Source organism: Erigeron canadensis, chromosome 1 (genome assembly GCF_010389155.1).
Source record: "Erigeron canadensis isolate Cc75 chromosome 1, C_canadensis_v1, whole genome shotgun sequence".
Taxonomy (NCBI): Eukaryota; Viridiplantae; Streptophyta; class Magnoliopsida; order Asterales; family Asteraceae; genus Erigeron; species Erigeron canadensis.
Window position 1 is genome coordinate 28,019,694 of NC_057761.1, and position 25,645 is coordinate 28,045,338.

At 33.2% G+C, this 25,645-nt stretch overlaps 3 protein-coding genes across 4 annotated transcripts; all 3 read right to left on the bottom strand.

The window, feature by feature from the left end:
- Positions 1–4,872: 4,872 nt before the first annotated feature.
- LOC122585079 (mini-chromosome maintenance complex-binding protein) lies at positions 4,873–10,118 on the bottom strand. The gene is made up of 14 exons (XM_043757175.1): positions 9,836–10,118; positions 8,414–8,527; positions 8,214–8,321; positions 7,984–8,109; positions 7,847–7,891; positions 7,638–7,742; positions 7,394–7,552; positions 7,238–7,312; positions 7,034–7,147; positions 6,420–6,622; positions 6,144–6,279; positions 5,841–6,068; positions 5,679–5,746; positions 4,873–5,309 (listed from the first exon to the last, which is right to left on the bottom strand). Exons 1-14 carry the CDS (start codon positions 10,004–10,006, stop codon positions 5,195–5,197), a joined length of 1,767 nt encoding a protein of 588 aa, XP_043613110.1. The 5' UTR covers positions 10,007–10,118; the 3' UTR covers positions 4,873–5,194.
- A 3,000-nt stretch (positions 10,119–13,118) lies between these two features.
- LOC122578407 lies at positions 13,119–14,374 on the bottom strand. The gene is made up of 3 exons (XM_043750365.1): positions 14,031–14,374; positions 13,484–13,547; positions 13,119–13,346 (listed from the first exon to the last, which is right to left on the bottom strand). The coding sequence occupies exons 1-3, from the start codon at positions 14,337–14,339 to the stop codon at positions 13,177–13,179; spliced, it is 543 nt and encodes a 180-aa protein (XP_043606300.1). The 5' UTR covers positions 14,340–14,374; the 3' UTR covers positions 13,119–13,176.
- An 823-nt stretch (positions 14,375–15,197) lies between these two features.
- On the bottom strand, positions 15,198–22,937 carry LOC122600054 (potassium transporter 2). Of its 2 annotated transcripts, XM_043772708.1 has the most exons (11): positions 22,865–22,937; positions 22,446–22,546; positions 21,709–21,940; positions 20,618–20,863; positions 20,475–20,528; positions 19,887–20,147; positions 19,591–19,643; positions 18,303–18,420; positions 17,579–17,833; positions 15,869–16,507; positions 15,198–15,744 (listed from the first exon to the last, which is right to left on the bottom strand). In XM_043772708.1, exons 2-11 carry the CDS (start codon positions 22,482–22,484, stop codon positions 15,272–15,274), a joined length of 2,370 nt encoding a protein of 789 aa, XP_043628643.1. In that variant the 5' UTR covers positions 22,485–22,546; positions 22,865–22,937; the 3' UTR covers positions 15,198–15,271. The 2 variants fall into 2 exon arrangements, with proteins under 2 accessions (XP_043628643.1, XP_043628651.1); XM_043772716.1 differs by lacking the exon at positions 22,865–22,937 and having other exon boundaries at positions 22,446–22,552.
- Between the last annotated feature and the right edge of the window lie 2,708 nt (positions 22,938–25,645).

Sequence of the window (25,645 nt, forward strand, 5' to 3'; positions counted from 1 at the left end):
TAAACTAAATGGACTCGGAACAAACCGTTAATTCACAATAGATTGTCTTGCAAAAATCCAAATCAAAATAATGTTGAATAAATACTCAATCAATCATATGAATCACAATCTTGAACTATTAATGTTTAAACGATTGAAAATAAAGTCTGTCAAATTAAATAACCAACAATTGTTTATCGGCAGAAATAACAAGAACTTAGCCGGACATCTCCATCTTTAGATCGTCAATGGTTGATGAAGAAAATCCTTGATGCATGAATCGAATGATGGAAGGAATGATTGTGAATGATTCAATGGTGTGTATGTGTTTTCTTAGGGTTCTTCACTTGAATTGCAGCAAAAAAGATATGTAAAAATGTCGATTCACGAGCTGACATAGCCCTCTTAAGTATTTTCGTTCGCCACCCTTCAAAAATCACCAAAACCCAAATCCCGATTTGGCCGTAAAAATACGGCTATACCACCGTAAATTTATGGTGGACCGTAAAAAATGACCGTAATTCGCGTTTGGCTTTTTTTCTTCTCCAGATGAAAATTGTCCAAAACTTGACCTGACTAGAGTCTGGAGCATAAAATTACGGTCAGTTGTATTCTTTTGAGCATAAATTTACGGCTTCAAAACTCAAAGAATACCATGAGATATAAAATTTACCGCTGCTACCATAACTCCATGTTTTAATATATTTAATAATCGTATTTAAGTGAAACTTTGACAGAATGATATAGTTATTTGTTAAACATTGGCAAACTACTAAGAGTTATTCTTTGTATATAAAGCAACTCACATGCATATAATTTGATGTAAATATGTAATTCTCAAATCTAGAACAATTCAACCGCTAGCGACGTGTATCTTGTGTACTGAAATGAAAATACGCGTAACACTTCTCTTTGTTTCTTGATAACACGAAACAACAATTGTTGCGATATTAGCAAACCTTTCATTTGCTTAGATTTTGTTGGGATCTGTACCTCAAAGTTACTATACACCAAAAATGAAATAGTTTGGTAGTCAATAGTGCTAATAAAAGATGATTAGTGTAGCGTTTGTTTTTCAATATATAGTAACTTGTAATGAACTACAACACCAATAATCATCATTCAATAATACAAAGCAAACCATCATATGACATTTTCCATCTTGATTAATAATAGCAACTCAAAATCACTTCTAAAACAGTGGTTTTAGCTAATCACTACAATTTCACATTGTCAAAGGAAAAGGAAAATACAACACAATTTAGTTGGTACTAAAATCTAAGAAAAGAAAAATATATATAAAAAATTTCTAAACGGAAATGTACAAATTCCATTTCAGAGCTATTACATTGATATGTTGACCAAAATTGACAAGCTCACAAGCTTCATTGAAGACCCAACAAAATTTGTAAGTTATAGACTCGCATTTTAAATGTAAATTTGTATATATCAAAAGAATGAGAGATTATGGGCCTTTGCAAGTTGCGTCTGTCGTCCTTCTAAATGGAATCCGGTTAACATCCATAAAAAGCAGACCTAATGTATAATCAATTGAAACAAGGCAACACAAGTAACTATTCAGATTCACATAAACTGCAAAACAAAGAATAATTTATCAGAATTAAAAGTGGCAAACTGAGCAACGGTTCAAATTCAAAATGAGCACTTTTTTTGTATGCAACTGTATTGACCCAAGACACCAAGGATGCAAGTTTGTTGCAGTTTAATTTTTATTTCTGCCTTAATTTCATCTCTTGTAAGAAGTTATGGCTAATTAAATACTCCAATAAACCAATCAAATCAAAATACTAAATCAAAACATATACACTAAATAAAAAAAAATGTTAAATGCAGCCCTAGGAACGGTATTTAACGTGCATAAAAAAATTATATATTTTATATAAAAAACTTACCGCTGAGTTTTATGGAATGTGTAAAACTAATTTATGCACACTAACTACTATTTAGAAAAACTCAAATAAAAATTCAAAGCATATCAAAAGCTAGGGCTAATTTATTTGAACTTTGACACTTTTGTTTTTGTAGTACTCTAACAAAAAGAAAAGTTTTATTCGATGGCGGAAAAATGACTAAAATATCTTTAGTGGGGCTCTGTACAGAGCCACATTTGTAATGCCTCATACTCACAATCATGCCCCATAAGTTAACAACTAGTATGTCATGTCATTATCTTCTCCTTCACATTAATAATTTCTGGTGACACTACTTTTTTCGACAGTACTCTTTTTTCCGGTGATACCATTTCAAACATAGAATGATATTAAAAGTTATCTGAATTGAAAACAATACAACGATTAGTAAATCTAATATCATTTAATTTAACGATTACAATACATTGCATTATGCACATTATACATAAAAGAAAGTATTATCTTTTACTTTAAATTTGAACAGCATATTGGATATACAATAATAGCTATATCCAACTTCCGTAAAAGAAAGTATTATCTTTTACTTTAAATTTGAACAGCATATTGGATATACAATAGTAGCTATATCCAACTTCCGCTGTAGCACAATCATGTAATAACGATGTAACGAGAAACCATCAAAACTTCAAGCTATTGGATTTACAATAGTAGCTTCATATTTTTAATTTACATGGTCGGTGATGGTTTATAAGAACATCGAAAACACAAGTATAAGATAGATCCAACTATGATGAATCTTAATCGTTGGAATATATGGCATTTGAATACATTAGAAACACCCATTCTTAACCAGAAAATGTAGATCTCATCGGAAAGTGTTATCTGAAAATGTAGATCTAAACGAGTGCTTGCAACAATGTTAAAAGCAGGTCACCCTTGCTACTAGATTGGGTTCACCACCATCGTCGCCTCCAAATCCGGCTTCAAGTTATCTAAAACCTTGCAACTTCCGGTCGTCCGACCAAAAATCAAGGTTAAAACTTTGAATCGGAAAAAAGGTATCCAAGAACAAAGAAATTTACTTAAATCTATGAATGTTGTTTAGGTATTTCTGAAGCTTATTTTTTTTAAGCTTATTCTTTATGCTTATGAAGTATAACCAAAATAAAAGGTTTGAAACATTATTACACAAGGATTGAGATCCTCTAATGTTCAAATGAACTTTATAGGTAAAGTTATAGGATTTTAACCATTAGATTAAAATCAATGGTTAAGATTACTCTTGATTTTAATTCAAGAATCAAGGTTCTTCTATATTTACCCAAGTTCAAGTAACTTTATACGATCTCTATTCATTACACACCACCCTAAATAAAAGTTTCAAACAAATACTAGCTACCAATTGATGGGCACAAAGCTAGCCACCTAGCTTACTCCTTCTGCTGTTCCCCAATCATTATGTCTCCAGTAGAAACGATATCATCATATGTGACCTCTTTCACTTCTGCCACAACAATATCTTCTGTGATCTCCTCACCACCAACACCATCTGCAATCTCCCCTCCCTCTTTAATTTCACTAGACAACAATACTCTCATCATCTGCAACATCTCATCCTTGACATCCTCATCAGCAACACCATATGCAATCTCTTGGATTTTGGAATCGTTTGACCTCCTCACCAGCAACACCATCTGCCATAACAGTACTCCCATCCTTGACCTTCTCACGAGCAACACTATTTTCAATCTCTTTGATCTTGAACACATCTCTCTCATCCTTCAGAATGTGCATCTCTTCACTTTGATGTTTCACAAAGGTCATGAGCTTGTTCAACTTGTTTTTCTAGCAAATCAGCCCTTTACTTCACACTATCATCTTGAGTCACTTTGACTAAGTAACTCGTTATTGTATGCCTCACCCCTTTTTGGGCGATCTCTATGCTCACCTTTGCGATAGTAGTTGTGAAAATTTATAAATTATAAGTGAGCACAAAATTTTATTTTTATAAATTCTGAGTTCACCAATTCTAACAATTAAACAACAAACAATGATCTCCAACCCTGGAGTGTCCCTTGATATGTTGTTAGTATGACAGATCCAACTATTTTATCCATAAATAGCTTTACTTGTAGTTTAAAACTCTCCAACACAAATAGTGTTCTAGTCCAAAGACCAGGAGGGTGATGGAGTTTGACAGTGATGGTGGTGTTCTTGTGGTGGTGGTGGTGGTGGAGTTTACAGTGAATGGAGAGCTAGTTTATCAATCATGAGACCAAAGCTTTTGTGATATGTATATTTAATATATGTTGTATTTCATTTCATTTGTAGAAATGCAAGTATATGTAGTACTAGGAGGGTGGGTGAGAGTATTTATTTTCTAACAAGTAGTAACTTGAGCATCATTAAACGTGTCACAACCATATTTGGCGCATTGAATACCATAGTTAGGGAAGACAAAGTGGTATACAAGAGTTTATCAATCATCTCAAATTCAACCAATAAGATTTTGATAACTTAACTTAACCTTCCAGCCCTCTTAGCCCCACCCCCCCCCCCCCCCCCCCCCCCTATCAATCATATCAATTTTTTATTTTTTTTATGTAATAGGATGTTGATACCATTTTTCGCTTTTAAACACCGGATATCCATGTATATATATTTGGAAGGATGCGAATAATCAATCAAGGTCTTGCTCCCAAATTCAAATAAGGGTTGTTGTTAAAAACATATTTTAGACATGTGATGCTTAGCATGATTTCTAATTCTAGCTTCTAGTTATATTAACTGACCATCCATGTGAACCAAGTGACCATACTTTCATAAAAATAATGTTTTATACATGATTTACTTCACAAGTGTCGATATGAGGTAATTTCGGATAATATATACACCTAGGACGTGGTAAGTGCTTCAATTTTTTTCTCTATTCAACATTTCATGCTTTAGTTGATTGGCTTCCATATCATTGTTATATCATTATTACTCGTATTATTCTTAGTTTGTTAAATGCGTAACAGAGTATCAATTATAACCAATTTCATGTCGTCCATCTAGTTGACTAATCATCCACAAATTTTGTATTTTGCAATGATTCACAGGCATTTGACATTATGTACAAACTTAACCTTCCAAACCCAAGTTTCCAAGGTTTTAAATCGACAAGAAACGAAAACCTTAAAAGGCAATAACAGCTTAGGATACAGAGAGCCATGAATAGGGGAACCGTATAGTTCAATAAGGTACTACACCGATACTTGAACACCAAAATTAGAACCATACGCGTTGAACCACCATAGCTATCTAGTTGATGCTGGCTGCATTTACTGGAGTCGTTCTTTTCTTAGCCTTTCCAATTCTTTCACCATTTGCCAGTGTTCATGTGATAGGCATGTCTCGCCCAAGCTCAATGACATTAGACGACCCATAGTAAGCCACCTGCAAATAAGAAATGTATATGAATATATGTGACTAAGAGTAGCAGCTTTTAATTGATTTACTCATGAATAGATAGATTTGGGTTATCCCTGTAGCAAGTGAAACATGTAAAAGAAATATAAAACTGACGGACAGAAAATGGGTAGAGTTGCTTGAAATTGAGGAAAAAGTGATCAGCATTACATATTAAAAACTTCATAATATATATAGCACACTAACAAAAGTACAAAATATCTAATTAGGTTGGCTAAAGTATTTCGAGGGTACTAAAAATTACCAGTTTGGACCTTTCCCCAAACGCCCCATCCGCCCTTTTTTACGGCCTCTACCTACAAAATTAGGGTGGGTTACTATCAGCCAACAACAAACCTGTTAAAATCTTCAGTCCCCAGACTCCGATCAGCTTGCCTAGCTGCAACCATATCATCTTCTACCACCTGTCGTTGTATTGCACACGTAAACTATAATTAGCATTCAACATTTGCATCTTACAAAGTGCGTACATATATTATAAAATCAACTCAGATGTACCTTTTGCATTTCTGTCCCAATAGAATGCGGCAATGACCTAAGAGTAGTCAAGTACCATCTCCACGCATTTAATGTTTGTTCATCGACTACTCCCAGTGAACCCACAGACGATGGATGGAAAGGGAGAACTAGATCAGCTGGCAGAATGTTTGATTTTCTTTCGGAAAGAATCAATATTTGAACATCAGCATCCATCTTCATTTTGTAGAACTTAAAATCATATTCAACCTGCAAACAAAACAAAAATGAATATGCCACAAAGCTACTTCCAATCACATAAATAAATGTTCACAAAATATATACCTTTTGGAATTCCATCAGATCCTTCAGAAGTTCTGTATTTTCAATACCATTACTGTTTAGAGTCCCTGATTGTAAATGCAACTCGTCTATTGTCAAATGTGTCCCCTCTGCACATTGAAGAGCCCCGGGCACAAGTCTGCAACAATTGATAACTCAAAAAATGTAAGATAGTTGGGGTTAAACATTAATAACACAAGTCTGCAAAGTTAATAGTAGAAATGTTATAAGTTGTGAGTTGTGACGATTAGTCATTACGTGTCATCAAAGCTTGTATACCTGTTTGTTTGGTAATCCTTTACAGGAGCAAGTGCAGCAGTGTTAAGATATTCCACAGTGAGGGGAATGGAATGAGTGAAAGGTAGAAGGTTCTTTACTGCATCATTGATACGATTACCAAAGACGGATATACTTGACTTGTCAAAACTAGTCAGATTAAGTGATAGTTTCCCAACCGCAACTGAGTCTACCCTAGCATGAACCTGTAACAAGAATTCTTGTTATACAAAAATAGAAAAATCATACTATCTTGAGGTGGAACATCGCCTTATCCAGTGTGGATTGGGAATCGGGTCAAAATGGCTTGATCTAGATCAGGTAAATATTTGCTATTTCTCAGGTTTGGATTGACCTGAATCACTTGTGGACTTGTGGTCCAACTTATTTTTACCAACAGTGTATCAAATAAAGGCTGCATTAACTCAATATACAAATAAATGATCTCTGAGGTTTTATGCATTCTAAAACTACATTGTGATGTTTCCCTTTTATGTAATTTGTTTAATTTTATACATTTGAACAGTTAGAAATAAAACACAGCCCGAACTGACCATTTATACATAGAGATGTCAAAATTCCACTTCTAATACTGTTATGTGGATGCAAGTCCTAACCTTTGACAACAGGTGCAATAAGATGAAATGAGCTGCTAACTCGTCACCCCCAAGAACTAGTGTAAGATGCTGCAACAGGGATTCACGAATTCCTTTCACCAATTCAGGCTTTGGCTGTACAATCACAGTGACTAATGAATCCTCAACTCTGAAAACAAGGAACAAGGTAGTAACTTACTACTAGATCAGATCAAACTAACTTACCTCCAATGCTGGTAAGCTAAAAATCATATCATTAAGTGATAGCTTTCTGTGTACAAGACAGTGAAGACGTGGCACCTGAAAACATATTTATAATACATTAAACAATAAGGTAAGATATACACGAGAATAAAAAATCAAGTACAAAATATATCTAACCTTACTAGGAGGTAGGCTGACCGATTCCTCTTCATCAAAGCAATTAGCCACTTCATTTTCACCATTTTTATCATCTTTAACATCAGTCTCAAATGTAAGAACACCAATGAACTCAAACACGTCATTTAGCTTCAAGTCAGACTCCGGAGAGTCATATATCTGCAGAATGACGAACAGTTGTGAGAAATTCCTAGCTTTCATGAAATGCAAGTTTAGAGCTTAGCTGAAAACAAAGAAAGTTCACCTTCACCAAACATGGAAAATTAGTTCTATCAAAAACAGGCACCATACTGGTACCACAGCCTGTTTCCTCAGTCATGTTGTCCATTGGGAGAGATTCATTTTCACGCTGTCAAACAATATTTGAAATTTGATTTTGGTAAAAAACTTAATAAGAGAAACTAATCAAGACAGAAATAATGATAGTTTATGCAAAAAAGACTACTGGCTCACCATCTTCTTTGCCCGCGGAGAATTTGGCATCTCGTTAACCGAGTCCTGTCATTGTACAAAATATGTGTTAGACACCATGCAAAGCTTTAAAATCTTAACTCCTTTGATAACTATGAACTTTTAACATAGAAACATACTTGCATTTCCACCTCTTCAGAAACAGAGAAAGCCTCTCTATGTCGCTTCTCTCGGTTAGCTGATGTGGCATGCATAGTTATCACAGCCTCAGAAGTAGAATCTGCCCAGGGGTTCTGGCCAGGGACCTAAAAAGAAGGTAAATCATGAAGTCATACAGGAAATAGTCTTACATTTGAACTACAAAAACATCATACATCTGATATTAGTATGTTCATTTCTTTTAACTTACAGGAACACAGTAGAGTAAACGACGTTCCCAGATCCGTATATCAGGTGAAGGACCCATAGAAAACTGAGAAACATCTGAAAACTTGTTGGTATTCCATGTCCCTTCATTCTTTATAACATAAGAAACACAAAATTAACAACAAATTATAGTAAATATCATATACGTATTACCTAGAGGTTAACTGAAGGCGTAGCATTTACCTTATAAGCTCCAACATAGAATTCATTACCCAACATGTCTTGTATCATTCCACGGAACCGAACTAAAGAGTTTGGTTGAATCCATTTAACTGTTGATGGAGTTAGCATCGGAACCTAAACAAAATGATTAAAAATAAAGTCAATATGAAAGATTAAAAAACTTGTAACCGAATAAAAATAGCAATCCGCATAAAGGCACATAATTTTCCTTAAAACTAAAATTCTCCAGATAAAATGTATACTCTCGGTTTGGTAACTTGATGATAGAACTTGACTTTAGACCATCAAACTTCCAAATTATCACCTTATTTCAATCCAACACTAACAAACAAACTTTATATTTTCACAAAACAAGGGTTTGTTTTTATCTTTTATCCCCAAAAATTACTGAAGTTCTCCGTTATTAACAGTATGCAATCTAAGTATTATTAATCGTAAAACAACTTCATCCTAAAACGCATAAGAATGGTTGGGTAACATGTAACAGCTATGTATGGCAATTTGGGCGAATCTGCATCAAATTTTCTATAAGAGCATACTAATGACTAATCAAGTTCGACAGTGTCATGGCCCAAGACGCTGGGGTCGTGTTGCCGTCCATTAGAAGGTCAAAGTCGTCTTGGGATCATTTTGGGTCGTCGAATCAGATGGTTCCACCCACGCCAATTTGCGTTTGGGGTCGTTTGTGTTCGATTTTTTTCCTTTTGTTTAATTGGGTATCAGGGTATTTAGAGTCCAACTTTTGGGTTATTGTTACTACTTACTAATGTTCTATAAAGGAAATACACAAATGTACACCCACCTAAAAAATCGCAACGAGTTGCCTCTCCGTTGTAACTCATTTTACCTTAAAAAGCTTAATTTCAGTTGAAATAATCTAGGGATAAGTATCCTGGAATTAACAAACTTTGGACGAATGTCTATAGTAGGAAATAACTAAAGTTTTATGTATTGTATGTAAACAACTTTAAAAAATGTTTATTGTATGTAAGAAAACATGCGTGGCAACCATATAGAGGTGTCACTTGTCTGATTTTAGTTGGTTGATTACATTTTCTTACATACAATAAACATTATTTTCGAGTTGTTTACATACAATACGCTATAGACATTCGTTCAAAGTTTGTTACATTACAAGATAATTATCCCAATAATCTATATATATCATAATAACATAGCAACAGTGACAAATGTAACTTAAAACTCTATTTCTGGACAACCTAAAAACCTAATTTATACAAATATATATTTCCAATATATGTAAAAATTGAATAAAGACCTAAACTTTAAATAGAAAATCACAAACCCTATATTTACTTTATTATAGAAATTACAGAAATCAATATATAAATACAAAAATATCAGGAATAGCTATAGATTTATCACTAATTTATAACCAAATGTATCAATAAAAAAAAATACCTGATTTAGGCCGTCATTATCGAAAAGGAATTCGCGAAAGATTTCGGAAACGCCCCAATCTTTGCGGTCGAAAGAAGCCGGATCTGAACCGGCGGCGGCAACAGCCTTGTCAAAAGTGAACCGGACGGCACCAAGAGGGTTTGCCAAACAATCGTATTGACGCCCCACCATCTTTTAAATATATATTATTTTATTTTATATATTTCTCTTCTTCAGTATCTATATATTTTAGAATTTTCTCTCACATACAACCACAAATCGATCTGTGTGGCTTGAACTGAACAGTTGTTGTATGTATGTAGGAAGGACTTGTTCTATCGGCTTCCCGCGCTAATTCTTAAAGTGGCATTTTCCCGCCAATATGTTAGGGCTCCTTTGGTAGAATTCCCGCCAAGAAATATCCATTAATTATTTTTTATTTATTTATTTATTTATTTTTGGATGATTGTAAATGACTAAAGTTTTGAGAAAGATTTTCTGCCTCTTCAGTTATCTCTACGACACAATTCTAAAATGTTTGTGAAATCATTCACCTATGTTTTTTTTTTAAAGGTGAATTTCGTTTGAGATTTTCGTGTCGTGATTCGACAGCGGGAGGTCTAAGATATGTTGTCTTAACCGGGTCCGCGTTAGAGTGCTCCCTCGAAGTAGAAATGTCTATTTCAAATGCCCGATGGGGGAAAAACCCTCTACTAACCCGTCCGAAGGCACGGCGATCAATAAGAGTAAACCTTGTCTCCTTATACTTGAACCTAGGTATACCCAAGTCAAACCTTCATAGAAAGACTTCTTATGTACTTATCAAGTCTTAAACCAAGACCTCTTGCTTATAAGGCAAGTGCTCAACCACTTGAGCTAACTAGGAAGTACTCACCTATGTTTATATCTATCTATAATTATATTTATATCTATACTATCTTATAAAACATTTTGTCCTTTTTTAAAATCTCAAAATATAATTTAAACTACCTAAATTACCCTTCTTCTTTATTCATTAATTTAAACATCTCTACCTAATATACATATAATACCCTTAAATCTCAACCACTCATTTTTTTATCTCTTCTCAAATCTCAACCACTCATTTTTTTCTCTCTCCTTCATAAATCATTATATTCCTCTAATTTATTCAAAATCTTTTATCTCAAAAACCGTATATCGATAAATTATAAAAATTGTATGGGTGTTCTTAAAATTTCATGCTCTTTCGTTTAAGATGTCATTCGATATACTTTCGACGAATTTTTAAATCCGAAGACGGGACCCGTACACCTAAGACATTTGGCTATCACATTCTATGACTTATCACCTCCTATGACTTCTCACCCCATCATCTCATCGACACATTATGCGGGTACTATTGCTCATTTAGGAAGAAAATATTTGTGCATTTTCTTTTTCTTTCTCTATTGCTTTGAACCCATAATCTTTAGATTCACCATACTAATCAATCTATTATATTTGTAATTTTGTATATTAATTCTCGTATGTCAAATTGTCAACGTCCTACGAGGTTATATGACGCATCATATCACATAACACATATAATTAAATAAAAAACTTATTAAGATTGAGATCTTACCAAGAATGCTTTTTGTCTATCCCACCGAAATTGGAAATAACGGGGCAAGAATACACATAAAGTGAATTCATATCAAATTTTATGAACAAAATCAGAGGATTTAAATACAGATCTATATGATTTTGCGGTAAATACCACTAGACTTATCCTATCGTACATTTTAAAATGGTTATAGTAATTCAATATTAAATATCTAAAGTTAAATTGCTAATTTGATACTCCACTCCCTCCGTCTCATCAAAAGTGTCATGTCTGAATATTCAAAGTCTAACATTTTCAACTTTGACCGTAAATAATTTTGTTTGTGTTGGATTATACTTGATCAAAGTTATATAAATTGATTATGTTTTTGAAGTGTTTACATTGGTATAATTTTTCATCAAGTTTGATATTATACAAAAAAATATAAAGTCAAAATTTATAAATAAAGACTTTTAATATTTAAAACATAACACTTTTAGTAGGACAAAGAGAATACTATAATATTTGACGTGTTGAAAAGTATAGAAAGACACATTGACACTGAAAATACATTTGATGACTGTAATGTTCACATGATTCAGGCATAATAAGTATTCAACTTTTGTTTCTCAACCTTACATATGGGCCAAATTGCATTGGTAATGGATATCACTCCATTTATTAAAGGCACAGGGTAACACCACCAGGGGAAAAATCAACCCGATTAAAGCATTTGCGGCGACGTCGCCGTTAATACTCTGACACTGACAGGGGGGGCGCTTTTTTCTCTGCAAGATTTACCATTACAGACATGGGGCCCGCAGTATTAGCGGCGACGTAGCCGCTAATACTTCCTGGTCAGGTTTGACTTTTTTTAGCCTAGTGGGCTTACGCTCCTCGTTATTAAAAGAGAATTCCAAAGTCATATGTAGGATTAAATCGTTTTTGTTGTTATGAAATAATGAAATCTTTTCAGATATTATGATGGCAGTATTAACTATGACAATGATTGACCTGAAAAGTGATAAATTTACGACATTTTTTTAGTTATTTACGACAATTCATGCTTTATAAAGTTATATATTATATAGTATAATAAGTATATTTGTTGTAGATGGTTAAAGGTAGTATTGTGGTGTTTTCACTACCCAATTAACATGTAGGAAAAATTAAACATAGAATATGATCATTAGTGATTTGATATAATAGCTCCTATTGACTTAACATCACAGAAAATAATTATACTTGGATAAAATATTTTTGAGTCTGTAAATCATAGCTTAAGGACTACTTTGCCAAAAACTCGAAATCTTTTTGTTTAGAGCTATAAAGTAAGCGTTTATCTATTTGGTAAGAGGAGAATAGGATAAAGCATTTACATGGAATGAAAAAATGTTGTTTTTTATGATTTTTGAAATTGAATGATTAATATCATGAATGTCATTTTATTCGTAACTACTTTTTTAAAAAAAAATAAATTTATTAGGCATTCTTATTTTGATATCATCGTCTCTTTATCCCCCACTGCCACATACGGGAAAAATCTAATAAAACTTACTCAAGACTTGAATACGAATCCTTCAAACCTAAACTCAATGCACGCTGATAAGAATAAACTCAAACATAAAAAAAAAGGTATATAGCACTAAACACACATTTGCTGTAAGTTATAAAATCTAATATCCACTATCGACATGGCATCTAGAGTCATCGCTAAAGTATACTTTAGAACAATATGAATTTGATGTGTCCAAGCGAGAAAATAATTGTATATAGCGAATGTTTATATACTTAAATTTTAACCGGAAAAAAGCTTGGTAAAAAAATTGCCGGATTTAGGCTTGTCTACACACGCTATATGAACATATCTTCCAAGCTTGTCCACTTGTCTTGGCTCACCTCTTGTGTCTTTCTTGCACACTTTACATGTTTTGTCAACCCATCCATCTTCCACATATTCCCCATCAACTAAACAAAAACGTAAATCACTTCAAATGTCAGATAATTAATTCATACTTTCATGATGAAATAACACAACAGATTAAATTACAATACGCTTGTTAAATTCATTATACATGAAGTACGACGAAACAATTTGATGTTACCTTCAACGTAGGATTTGAAGAAGTCTTTGTATGTTCCTCCGATCTTCCTCCGAAGAGCGCCATACTGCATACACATACGTTCTTTAATAAGTGGGGAAATTGTTGAAAAAAAGTCAATTACTTCCATTTTTCTCGTTAAAAGGATAACCTTAATTTTACGACCGTAAAAAGTAACCTTAACTTAATTTACGACAATACAAGAAATCATTGAAGCCATTCAAGCTTTAGTTGAGTGGCAGGGGTTGTTAACCAATGTTCAGGATTGACAATGGTGGATTTAGTAATATCTCTATTGGGGTAATTTAGGAATAGTATAAAATTAATGTAATATTAGCGGTAAAAAATATAAATAAAAAATCACTGAAACAAATAAGAGAGTCACTAATAAATTTAAAACCAATTAAGGGTAAAAAAAAATATTTAGTTGTGGTATACGACGGTTGTATTTGAACAATCTAAATAACAAACCAAATGAATTGATAAATTATATGACCATTACAACCCCAAATTACTATGTTTTTATTTAGAAAATTTGTGAATGAGTTACCTGTTCTCTATTCATCTTTTCTCCGGACTTAGTTGCGGACCTGGCATCTTCAATGAGTTGTGCATCTTCAGCTGATCTAACTTGAGCAAAATCTAGAGCTTCTGTAACACTTTCAAACAGATTTTGCTTTCTAGGTTTCGGTTTTTCGTCTTCATTATCTTTGTTGCCTTTTTCGGTTTTTGCTGATATTATAAATTTGTAACTAGAATTGTTTGTGTTAAGTTTCTGCTTTGACAAAGTGAAGTTAGAAGTCGAATACGAATACGAATAAGCTGGTGATAAGGGAAGAGCCCTTAGCCCCATTCCCATATTCTTTGATAATATATGAAATGAAGTTTATAAACCAAAGTCCACACATACACTAGACTTATATACTTCACTTTGTATCCAAGTGGTGGAAGCCCAGTCTAGAGTCACTAAGTTTGAATATCCAACACAATAAACACAAGAAAATGAGTGGTTCGTACGGTTAGGTAACTGGTCAAAATGGGTCGAGTCGGTTTGATCGCTTAACATTTCTCTATCTATATTTTCACTAGTAACTAATGTAAAAATGATAATACATGATTATATTGAAAATGCCGGTCCTAAATAAAACAATTTAAAAGTCGTAAAGTGAAGATATATTTTAATGACTTTAAACCGTACTATATTTTTTAGTAGTTTGTATAATGGATTTACGATAATTAAAACATAACAAATGTCTAGATGCGTTTTACGACCATTTACTATTACTAATTAATTTGTGACTTTAGATCAAAACTTTCAGACACTTGTTTAGGAATTATTGTGTATATTATTTTGAGTGGAGGGAGTGTAATCTCATATAAGAACAAATGGATAGTGGAAACGTTTGGTTGTTATGTGTTTCTTTTGAGTTGGACCACTCTTAATTTGCCACGTGTCACTTTGTAAGATACGGTTTATGAGATGCTACGTGGCTCTTTAACTAACTATCGATATAGAGAGGAGTACTTTGCTTGTGTTGCTAAAGGATTGTAATTGGTTGTTTGAATTAAACAACGTTTTAACAATTATTACCAGAATTAATGTCGTTAATATAATTATATATATGATGATTTTCATTATTTTGAAGGAAATACTTGTAAAAATAGAGAAAAAAAAAAATTGAGCTCTTTTGGCAGCCAAAAAAAAAGTGTGCAACCATCGAGCAAAATGACTTCCATTAATATTAACATAAACTATTAAGACGAAATATATAGATATATCCATAGTAAGTTTTATACTACATAAACCATGCCAACTTCCAACAGCGACGACGGAGGGACCTTCAACGCCACATCTGGTCCCCTACAATTCTGCCTGAGGAAATTATATGCGAAATCAATAGCTAACCTCTTAAAAACTGATGATCCTTGTTTCGCTTTCACATGTGAGTGACCAAGTATAAATGCAGTCCCGCTTTGCTGAGCATCCAATAAATCTTGAAGTTCTTCACTCATTTGGAGGTCTTTCGGATCATTAGAACTAGCATCATCAACAGCAAATGTCACTCGTCTTCCTTTGTTTTGTGTCTCCATCTGGACTATGTCTGTGATGCTATCAATTGTTGGAAAACCGACAGATACACTAACTTGTTGCATACTTTCTTCTGCTTCAAAAGCCCGACTTGTAGAAAAGTCTGAGCTCCCTATTACCGCAAGCCTGTACTCTCCTGAAGACCTACTTGATGGAAGCCCTTCGTCATCGTTTCCTGTGTAGGACCCACGTATAAGAAATTGGAATCTAGTTATTTAAATGGTCTAGAGGGTTACTAAATATATGTTCTTATGTAAAAATAACATGATTACGAAAACCAGTTTATGAGCAAAAGTTACCTGGATCATTAGTCTGTTCAGGGCGGCACCAGTCATAACGAATGAATTCAGCAATGTGGTTAACAAGTTCAGTCTCAAATGAATCCACATCCTGGTGAACATCACGATAACCATAACGCACTATACACCTATAAGATCTAAGAGAAGCAGGTCCCACACGACCCATAAGGTATCTCTCAGCTCGAGGGACAAAGGGAACAGGTACAGACTTCACACACACAAACACCAAAATACGGTGAAATGCAGGCAGATTGGTCACAAACCGTGAAAAGTTAGCCGGGATGCCCGAGGTAAGATCCGTAAACACAAGCCCAATCCCAGGGACACGTGAAATGCCCAAACTTGGCCCCAATGCAAGTAGCCATTCTAAAGAGACTTTATTTTGAAGGTCATATTCGTACTTTTTGGTGGTAGCATAGTGCCACACGAACATTATGGTAACTAGAAAGAGTGCTAAGAGGATTGGGAGCCATGCCCCTTCACGAAACTTGACTAAAGAAGCTGAGAAGTAGAGTAGTTCTATGGACCCAAAGAAAAATAGGAAGCAAAGAGCTAAAATTGGTGGTTTATGCCAGCAAAGAATAATTACTAATGATGTCAGGCAAGTTGTAACGAGCATTACTGCCATAACAGCCAATCCTGCAAATAAGTCAAAGCATAAAGGTTCAAACTTTAGGTACACAACATTAAGGTTAAGTTATAGACAATTGCCTATTCTTAGCTATCGTTTTGCTACAGATGACTCATATTTTCTAATGACTGCAGCTCTACTCAACTGAGAATCATAAAGTTCAGAAAACTCTTTCTGGTCACACGTTACACTTTAATAGTCCTCGAATCATACCTCTATATCCCTTACAAAGTCAGGTTGACAAAATTGAAAAGAAAAAAAAAGCACTTTGACCTCCAAAACTGATGCACATATTTTCCATAGATACAACATCAAGACCTTCATTTTGTAATACCTTGGCTTACTACCGTCAAAAAAGTTCTCTCAAAAACTTACCACATCAGTGTAAATTCAGCATTTGAAATCACCTAGTTTAATTTAAAGGTGACATTGTTAATCCTTTACACCAACGAATGCACTGATTTGGGCTATATTCCAAGGGTCAAACTAAGAAAACTGATCCGGGGAAAAAAGGTCAAACAGGTTAAAAGTTGTCCCCAGTTTAAGTTGAATAAACTAAAAAAATTTAGATCCAAAGAGAAAGGGTCAAATAGGTCAAACAAGTTAAAAGTGGTCCCATGTTTAAGTTTAATGCTTCAAGGCACCAAAGACGGTTTATTTTAGAGCAATAGAACCCTATTGTAACGTAGTTTTCATAATCATATTTCATATTTGATACTTAACTATTTATATATAAGAAAGGACAAATCTGCCTGTGGCGAACCCAACCTGACCTTTAATCAACCTGTAACAAACGGTGCCCATTTCAATCTTGACACATTTCAAAAAGTTACCCAACCTGTCCATTTTTCACTGTTAGCTTGATCTAGCAAGTTGAAATCCAGTGTACCAGGCATTCTAGGAAAATTTTCAGTTCTGTAACAATGTCACTCTATCTACTTATTTAACAAAACCTCAAGTTCTACTGTAGCAACAATATAGATGTTACAAAAACAGGAATCACCTAATCACATACATTATGTATTATGTGTAGGTTGTCAGTTTTGTGATTAAGTGAAAAGTGAAGTTCAGGGACCAACCTGATGCATTTCCCATGTGTTTTGTGTCCCTGAATCCAACGGTCACAGCAATGCATAGGATCATAAGTATCCAGTTGATCTCGGGGATGTAAATCTGACCGTGTTTCTTGTCCGATGTATGGACAACCTTAACCCTAGGAAAACAACCTAGTGACTGACTCTGGTTAATGATTGAGAATGTGCCACTGATGATTGCTTGGCTCCCAACAACTGAAGCAAGAACGGCTATAACAAGAACAGGCCACCTAATACTTTCTGCACATATTTCAAGAAAACCTTCATTACTTTTTTTTTTTTTGAGCAGCCAAAATAGAATTATATTAAAACAACAAAGCAAACTAGCAAGTCACTAGTTGCTGGATAGTACAACACTTATACAGTTACAGTCTAGAAAAGAAACAAACATAACAATTCCTAGACTCATCTCAAGACATTAACTGCAAAAAAATTTCAAAAGGAGTGAAAAAACTCATGCCGATTACCTAAAGAAGACACGAGAAAAACTCCCAACCAATAAGGGCCGAGCCACCGGTTTTCACCTCATGGTGTTTTTGATGAAATCCCAACCATGTCTCGAGGTAAAAAACAAAAACAAAAAAGCTATCACTTGTACACCAAATAAAGACTACCATCACGACAGTAACATCCCCATGCACACCTTCATTACTAAATAATGCCAACGCTTCTATTTTATTATAAAAATAAGAGCAATCAATATAAATACCTGGGACTGAGACATAATAACTAATGTCATGAGCAATTTGGTGATGCTTTGACAGGTAAGCTGCTTGCCCCATATAACCAAGAATTAGCGCAGGATAGACGAGGAAGGTGAAAGCAATCTGCAAAATGAAATATTAGAAAACATATATCCGGCGCCCACAACCCACATAACATCGATAATACCATATAAGTAGCTTGGTTTTAAAAAGCGATAAGCGCACAAAAGCGATAAGGTCCATTTCCGAAGCGTAAAGCGCTAAGCGGAAAAGCGGTGAGATTTTCGTACGCGAAGCGCACACTTTTATAAAAATATTATAAATTATACATATAGTATTTATAACACATAAATAATACTAAAACACCATTATATATAAAATACCATCAATGCCATTATATATGTATATCAAAAACTCTTTTATGTAGCATAGGCACCTTTAAGTAGCAAAACAACAGAACAGCTAGAAACTAAAAATCACAGAAGATGGCCAGATAGGAATTCAAAAGTAGGTTGCTTAAAGGTTCTAAGGTTCTAAGGTTAAACTAAGAGCCCTAATCACTTTTATCTTCACTTTTTACAGCAGCAAGGAGATGAATACAAAAATTAGAACACTTTTTTACAAAAATCTTACGCTTCTTAGCGCCTAGCGCTTATTGAAAAAGCGCTAAAAATCGCAAAAATCGCACGCTTTATGTACACTCTACGCTTAATGTACAATAAAGCGTTTAAGCTAGCGCTTAGGAACGCTTAATCGCGCTTAAAGCGCGATTTTTAAAACCAAGATAAGTAGACATGGCAATGTCAAATGTTTACTTACGAATCGACTGGTTTGGGGTTATGTTTAGCTCTAACAGTGTAAATGAGTAAAATTAAGAACAAAATGGCTTAACAGTAAATGAGTCCTATTCTCTGTAATTATATTTAAATTTACTAAAGAGAACAAATATACAAAATTGTGACCCTAGAAGAAGTCTCTCTATCCTCGATATGACTATCTACAACTCACCTCCCCCATACCCCAACCCTGGCAAGATTGGGTATCGTCATCATTGTATAACTTTTTGTAAACATTTTTTGGCACAAATTCGTTGGAAAGATAATATTAAAAAAACATCTCGGATCAACCGGACAGGACCCTTTTTGACCCTTACAAAAACTACCCGTTTTTACCCAATACAAGACCCATTTAGCCACATTACACAACAAAATGTTAATGCAGCCATGAAATTTGATAATCTGGTATGTGATGATTTTGTTGTAGATTCCAAAAATAAGGTACAGGTAAATCTACCTGGATTGCAGTGTACGAGAAATGACCAAGATCAGCAAACATTGCTTCCGAACCTGCCAGTAAAATTGACTAATTATCCTAAACATAGTAATAACAAATATTTTCTTATACATTTTGATCTTTTTCTATTGATACGTAATGTTTCTTAGCAAGAGTAATATAAATCTCAATACTAAAGAAGAATTCAGGCTTTGGATAATATTCAAACTTGATACATAGAGTGTTTAAACTTTAAATCTCTAAAGTCAAACAATGACTAACTAGATACCATACACAGAAAATTTTCAAATGTCTACCTGTGATGCACAATAAAATTCCTCCCAAAGACATCCACCCTTGTTTTTTTGTCTTCTTCAAAAACTTGTACATGTAATAAGGCGATAGAGCTTTGTAAATATGCTGGTTCCAATGAAATATATTGTATAACCCGAGCCCACTGATGCATAGAAGCCATAACAATACGATTGGAGCAAAAAAGGAACCAACTCGATGTGTGCCATAATGCTGTAGTGCAAATAGGCACACTAAAATGACGCAGGTAATTGGAATCACTGCATCTGTAAATAGAAAGATTTCTTAGAAACTGCACTCAAACAATTATTTATGTTGGATTAAATTGAGATTTAAAAGTTAAGCTACTCCCTCCACATAGAAATATTTACTTAGAACTCAGATGTTTATTCATATGCAATTCAAGGTAAATAGGACACAGTATTCTTTGCGGACCAACCTGAATTAAACCAACCTGTTTTGACCCATATTTACAACTACCCCTCAACTCACCCAACCCCCCATTTTGCTACCTAGCACCTGCCCACCTCTACGAGACCAGTCAAATATATAAATCTTGTGAAATACAAACAATTGACTTTGAGTGAACTCACATTCATGGTGTTTCTTGGACATTGATAGCTCGAGCCCAGAAACCGCAGAAAAAACTGCATATATGAATGGCGAATTATGTTAAAAATACAAAATATATATATATATATATATATAATTGAAAGAAATTTGAATAACAACATACCAGATATAACGGGAGTAAGGACTCCATCCCCAATTACCATACAAGTTCCGAGAAGAACCAATATTAGTAAAGCTGTATGCAAAGGTTTGTGCTTCTCAAGCAACATTTTAACCTTTGACCTGTTTTCCCTCTCTGGAGGTTGTTTCAACTTATATGTAGAGAGCGATTCATCAGCAATTTGTCGGTTTGGTAGCATGCTTACTTTAGCATGCCGGCATATGGAGGAATAAAGAGCAAAAGTTCCACCTACAGAATGATCAATAATGGGTGTCAACTGTGATTACTGAAAACACTAGATATAGAACTACAAGGGGTGACGCTTTGACCCAACGGGCCAACTAATAAATCAGTTAAAAGGGAACCAGTCAATGCATACAACCACCTGAAAAGTTTATATTCAAAGATAGATTATTGTGTTGATATATTCTTTTTGCAATCATGATTGACACACATATAGATAAAACGACAGTGGCATATATTGACCGATAGTTAGAAGATCCCTTTCAGCCCATACCATTTTGACCCACTACCCAACCGCCTGATCCGCCCATCTTGCAACTTCTAAAAAAACCAATATATCTTCAAAATTGCATAAAACAGCAGATAATCAGAATCATTTGTTAGGATGCCTATAATTTTCATTTCTTAATAACAACATATTGACAACCATAATCATTTTTGATAAACCAAAACCTGTTCATAAAATGTGTGAAACCTAATAATTATAAACCAGAACTTGATGTTTACATAGTAAGTTTTTTGAAGTAATATATGGATACAGTATTAGACAGTGTTCAGGTGAAGTTTCATACCATATAAAATAAAAGTTCCTTATATTATCCATCAAGAAAAATGATAAATGTGTCTAAATTGATAGGGCTACATATATGCCCAAAAACATAGTGCTGACACATGACATGATCAACGGTTAAGTCTCAGAGAGGAAAACGATAATTTAATGTAATTTCCCTTTCTGAATTTTGGGCACTTAGCTTGCCATACACCAACACCAAATTTTCAGGCATGGATGTAGGTATGCCATTTAGTCATTTTGTACATTAGTTCATTACTCGTTAATTTAGGTTGTTTACCTTCGCCATTATCGTCAGCTCGAAGAACAATGAACACGTATTTGAACAAAGGAACTAGAGTCAAAGTCCAGAAAACAAATGAAAGAACACCAAAAATCTCTTCGTTGGTTTCTGAGTGACGAATGTCTTCTGCAAATGTGCTTTTGTAGACATAAATTGGCGAAATGCTCAGGTCTCCATACACTATTCCAAGACTCTGATAAGCTAACACCAGTGTTGTCCTCCAAGAATCCTAAAGGCAATTTAACAAACATATAAGCATTTCCTTAATAACTTACTTCATGGGCTTCAGGTAATAGCCATAAGTATACTGAGTTTATTGCATAAATTGTAGTAAAAAAAAAAAAACACTATCAATGCAAGAACATACAATTGAGGACAGAAAAGGCTTAGCAGAAACCGCCCACGGATACCCCAGTTAAGCTGCGTATATATAAGTCAAAAACCCGGCCACCCCGGGTACCCTGAATAGGGACAACTTCAGCCATTTACCCGGTTATAAAATTTTGGACAGAACTTTTATAAACATAGAATGCATGACTTGACTCTTTTTTTCTATGCTAACTAGACATGGATTTGTTCCGGGTAAATAATGAAAATGAAAACAATAACTATTATGCTAAAACTATATATTCGAATATCTTCATTTTTGCATTTGGCATTTTAATGAAATGGTGATTTGCTAGCAACCAAAAAGCCAGAATATAAAATAAGTACACAAAATTTAGTGGGCTAACCTTAGAATTCTCCTTACACTTTTTGTTACCATAATCCATGCTTCCCAAATCAAGATTCCTTAACTTTGATGATGATAAAATGAGCTAAATGCAGATCCCAACTGCAACAAAAAACACACATATAAATAAAAACACAAAAATATGGTTACATTATTGTACAATACTAATAAATGAAAGAAACATCAAGTGAGACCAACCAAAAAAAACAGTGACCCACTTGTTTTAATCTCAAGAAACATGAAAAAAAATCTTGTTTTAACCGAAATCTTGAAATAGCCCATTAACTAAAAGGTGAAAAACTGAAAAGGGGTTCAAGGCAAAAGACACCATGATGCAAAATCGAATCGAAAAGATTGTCTTTTTGAAAAAATAAATAATTAATAAAAGAATCATAATATTTTCTTCAAGATAACACTTACTTCAATAAAATAAGTCTAAAAGGATATCACGACGACACCACATCAACCAGGTTCCATATCAGCATAAAGATGTAGTAAAATATACTCTATCTATATCTATATATACGGAGTATATTGCACTAGTATATAATAATGATAATGAAGTGGTTATTTTAAAATTACATAAGAATTTTATAGATACAAAATGTCACTACAACCAAAGTAGCATAAAAACAAAGAATGTTGGCAGACCACTAGGACCATCAGTAAACGGAAGGTTTATAGGAACAGAACGAATTGGATTATTTATAAACTTCTCATTATCTACCAATATATATATAAAAAGATGTTAAATTTATTTTTAAACAAATAAAAATCTTTAAATAAATTTTATTTTTAATTTAAAATCACTAAATCAAATTTAATTATTATATTTATTAAATGACACTATTAATACTTATACTTTTTATAACTATAAAAAAAATCCACCTTTATATTTAATTTATACTTTTTGATTTTCCATCACAAATTTAGTTTGCTATAAAAAATGTTCTTAAAATAATAGCCTAAAAATCTTTCTGATATTATTAATATTTGTCATGTGTAATCTATTCATTATCTTTCTTCATCGTCCCTCTTGATTTTTACACGTGACAATATCAAAGGATTAGGAAAAATTTTTAGATTATTTGCTTAGGAAGATCAATTATTTCTCTTTGCTAAGCTCTGTGTAAAATTTACAAATTTTATTAAACTAAACTTTAAAATGGGTTTTCAGTGCAATAAATAGTTATACAATTAACATAAAAATTCAACCGATAAAATATTAATAAGAAAATTTATAGTTTTTTATACATGTTAAGTTCATTTAACATTTCCCAAATGTTCTTATAAGTCAAGTTTTTAGATATGGGCGAAAGAAAGAATATGAATTTAGTTAAATTTTTAATAAACGAATTAGTATTTAGTTGTTACTTATTAGCATCCAAAACACCAAATTTAATCATTCTTTCTATTTATTTAACTATATTTATATAGGTTATATATGTATATATATATATTATATATAAAACATATAATGTGAAAAAAAGATAAATGCATTTAATTATAGATTTTGATGGACTAAAATGTAAGTTGGTAAATGCTATTCTTTTGAACATTTTTAATTACCGACAATTCATAAGTTGAAGTATCAATTACCACAAACAACCCACTCAATTATAATTTAACAAAGAAACACGTTAGGAAAAACTAACTAATAAGAATTGAATCCAGACTTTTTAGTCATATCAAATGACTGAAATGTCTATTTGATCTAAGTACAAGATATGTTTGTAAAATAATAAACGTATTGGTTTATAAAAAAATTTAATTTAATATAACGTGTTTTATTAATATGATGGGAATTGATAATGTCCATGTCATTACGGAAACGAACAAGCAAACAAAAATCACATGACTAAACAGAAACTTTTAATTTTTGAACATTTTGATATCACCCGGCTCTAAATTATGTCCACAATTCAATGCAACGTTCAAGGGCTAATTTGGCATCTCTATCACACACTTGTTGAATCAAAAACACTCTTTATTACTCTATGATTTATGTCAACACGTGGGTTGGTGGGAATTTGATGTCCTACCAATGTGACCATATTATGAAAGTGTCTAGAATTAGGCAAGAACATATCCAAAAACTAAAACCAGATCTTGTTACGTTACAATGAAACTACCTTTCAAAAAAAACGTTACTATGAAATATTGTTGAGAACAAGTAACACTAATATACTACTATAGAATAATAGAAAAAAAGAAAAAAAAAGGATGATATGTGGATTATCAATCACTTAAAATGCAAGAAATCGATATAGTACGTTGGTAATAGTGGTCCAAAAATAACTAAATAAATAGCGTCATTTTCTACATATACTAAACAATGACCGTTCGGAAAACAGAAGATCACTATCTCATTAACCGCTTTTGAGACTTTGAGTGGAATCTAAACAAGTCCTTAAAAATCATAAAGAAAAAATAGACTTTAGGCATTTCCAAAAGTAATAATAGTTGTAAATAAATAAGCATCGTGCAATCCTACCACTCCTTACTTTAATGGCACCCAATTTGCACCTTACATTTAAAATGAAGGAAATAGTCAGATAGCAAATTATCCAAAGCTTTATTAAAATACCCTTAATTAATACATTACTCTCTACTATCACCAATTACATTGCCATCATTTATCATTGTCAAGAGGCGGGCCTGCTTTATTGTAAGGCTTAGAGAAGTGCAGATATCCCAATTGTGGGCGACCACATGTGACGCCATATCAGACGTTGGGTAGTCCCTTAAAAAAAAATAGGAGTGAGGCTATGGATGAGAGACTTTTGACATGTGTTACCTATTAATGATTGATTTTTTTTTTACTTTTTATACTAAAAAACTATATACATATTAAACATAAAACATAAAAATAAATATATAATAAAAAAGTGACAGCCTACAATTAAATAAAAAACATTATGTTAAAAGTTTTTCATTTTTCACACATCTACTAAAGTGTAAACCAATTGTAAATAAATAATATTTTTGGGGTTTAAATGTTAAAATATAAATACTTGGGGGTTTAAATTAAAAGTGTAAACCAAAGCAAAAGAAAATGACTCAATCACAAGAAGTTTTCTTTTTCACGACTTAATATCGCTACTACAGTGCTACATACCAAGTATGTTTTTTTTTAACCATTAATTACTACGAGTATTAAAATCATAAATAATTAATAGAAATATTCAGTTGGTCCCGTAA

Excerpts from the sequence above, each read along its gene's own strand:
- LOC122578407 (XM_043750365.1), bottom strand. The coding sequence starts at position 14,339 with ATGGGAATGGGGCTAAGGGCTCTTCCCTTATCACCAGCTTATTCGTAT. Across the intron at positions 13,548-14,030 it reads AAAAGATGAATAGAGAACAG|TATGGCGCTCTTCGGAGGAA; the intron begins GTAACTCATTCA and ends ATGTGTATGCAG. Across the intron at positions 13,347-13,483 it reads CTTCAAATCCTACGTTGAAG|TTGATGGGGAATATGTGGAA; the intron begins GTAACATCAAAT and ends GTTTTTGTTTAG.
- LOC122585079 (XM_043757175.1), bottom strand. The coding sequence starts at position 10,006 with ATGGTGGGGCGTCAATACGATTGTTTGGCAAACCCTCTTGGTGCCGTC. Across the intron at positions 8,110-8,213 it reads GTTTACTCTACTGTGTTCCT|GTCCCTGGCCAGAACCCCTG; the intron begins GTAAGTTAAAAG and ends CCTTCTTTTTAG. Across the intron at positions 6,069-6,143 it reads ATCTGATGGAATTCCAAAAG|GTTGAATATGATTTTAAGTT; the intron begins GTATATATTTTG and ends TTTTGTTTGCAG.
- LOC122600054 (XM_043772708.1), bottom strand. The coding sequence starts at position 22,484 with ATGGATTATGGTAACAAAAAGTGTAAGGAGAATTCTAAG. Across the intron at positions 18,421-19,590 it reads TCTCGTACACTGCAATCCAG|ATTGCTTTCACCTTCCTCGT; the intron begins GTAGATTTACCT and ends TTCATTTTGCAG. Across the intron at positions 16,508-17,578 it reads ACACATGGGAAATGCATCAG|GATTGGCTGTTATGGCAGTA; the intron begins GTTGGTCCCTGA and ends ACTTATTTGCAG.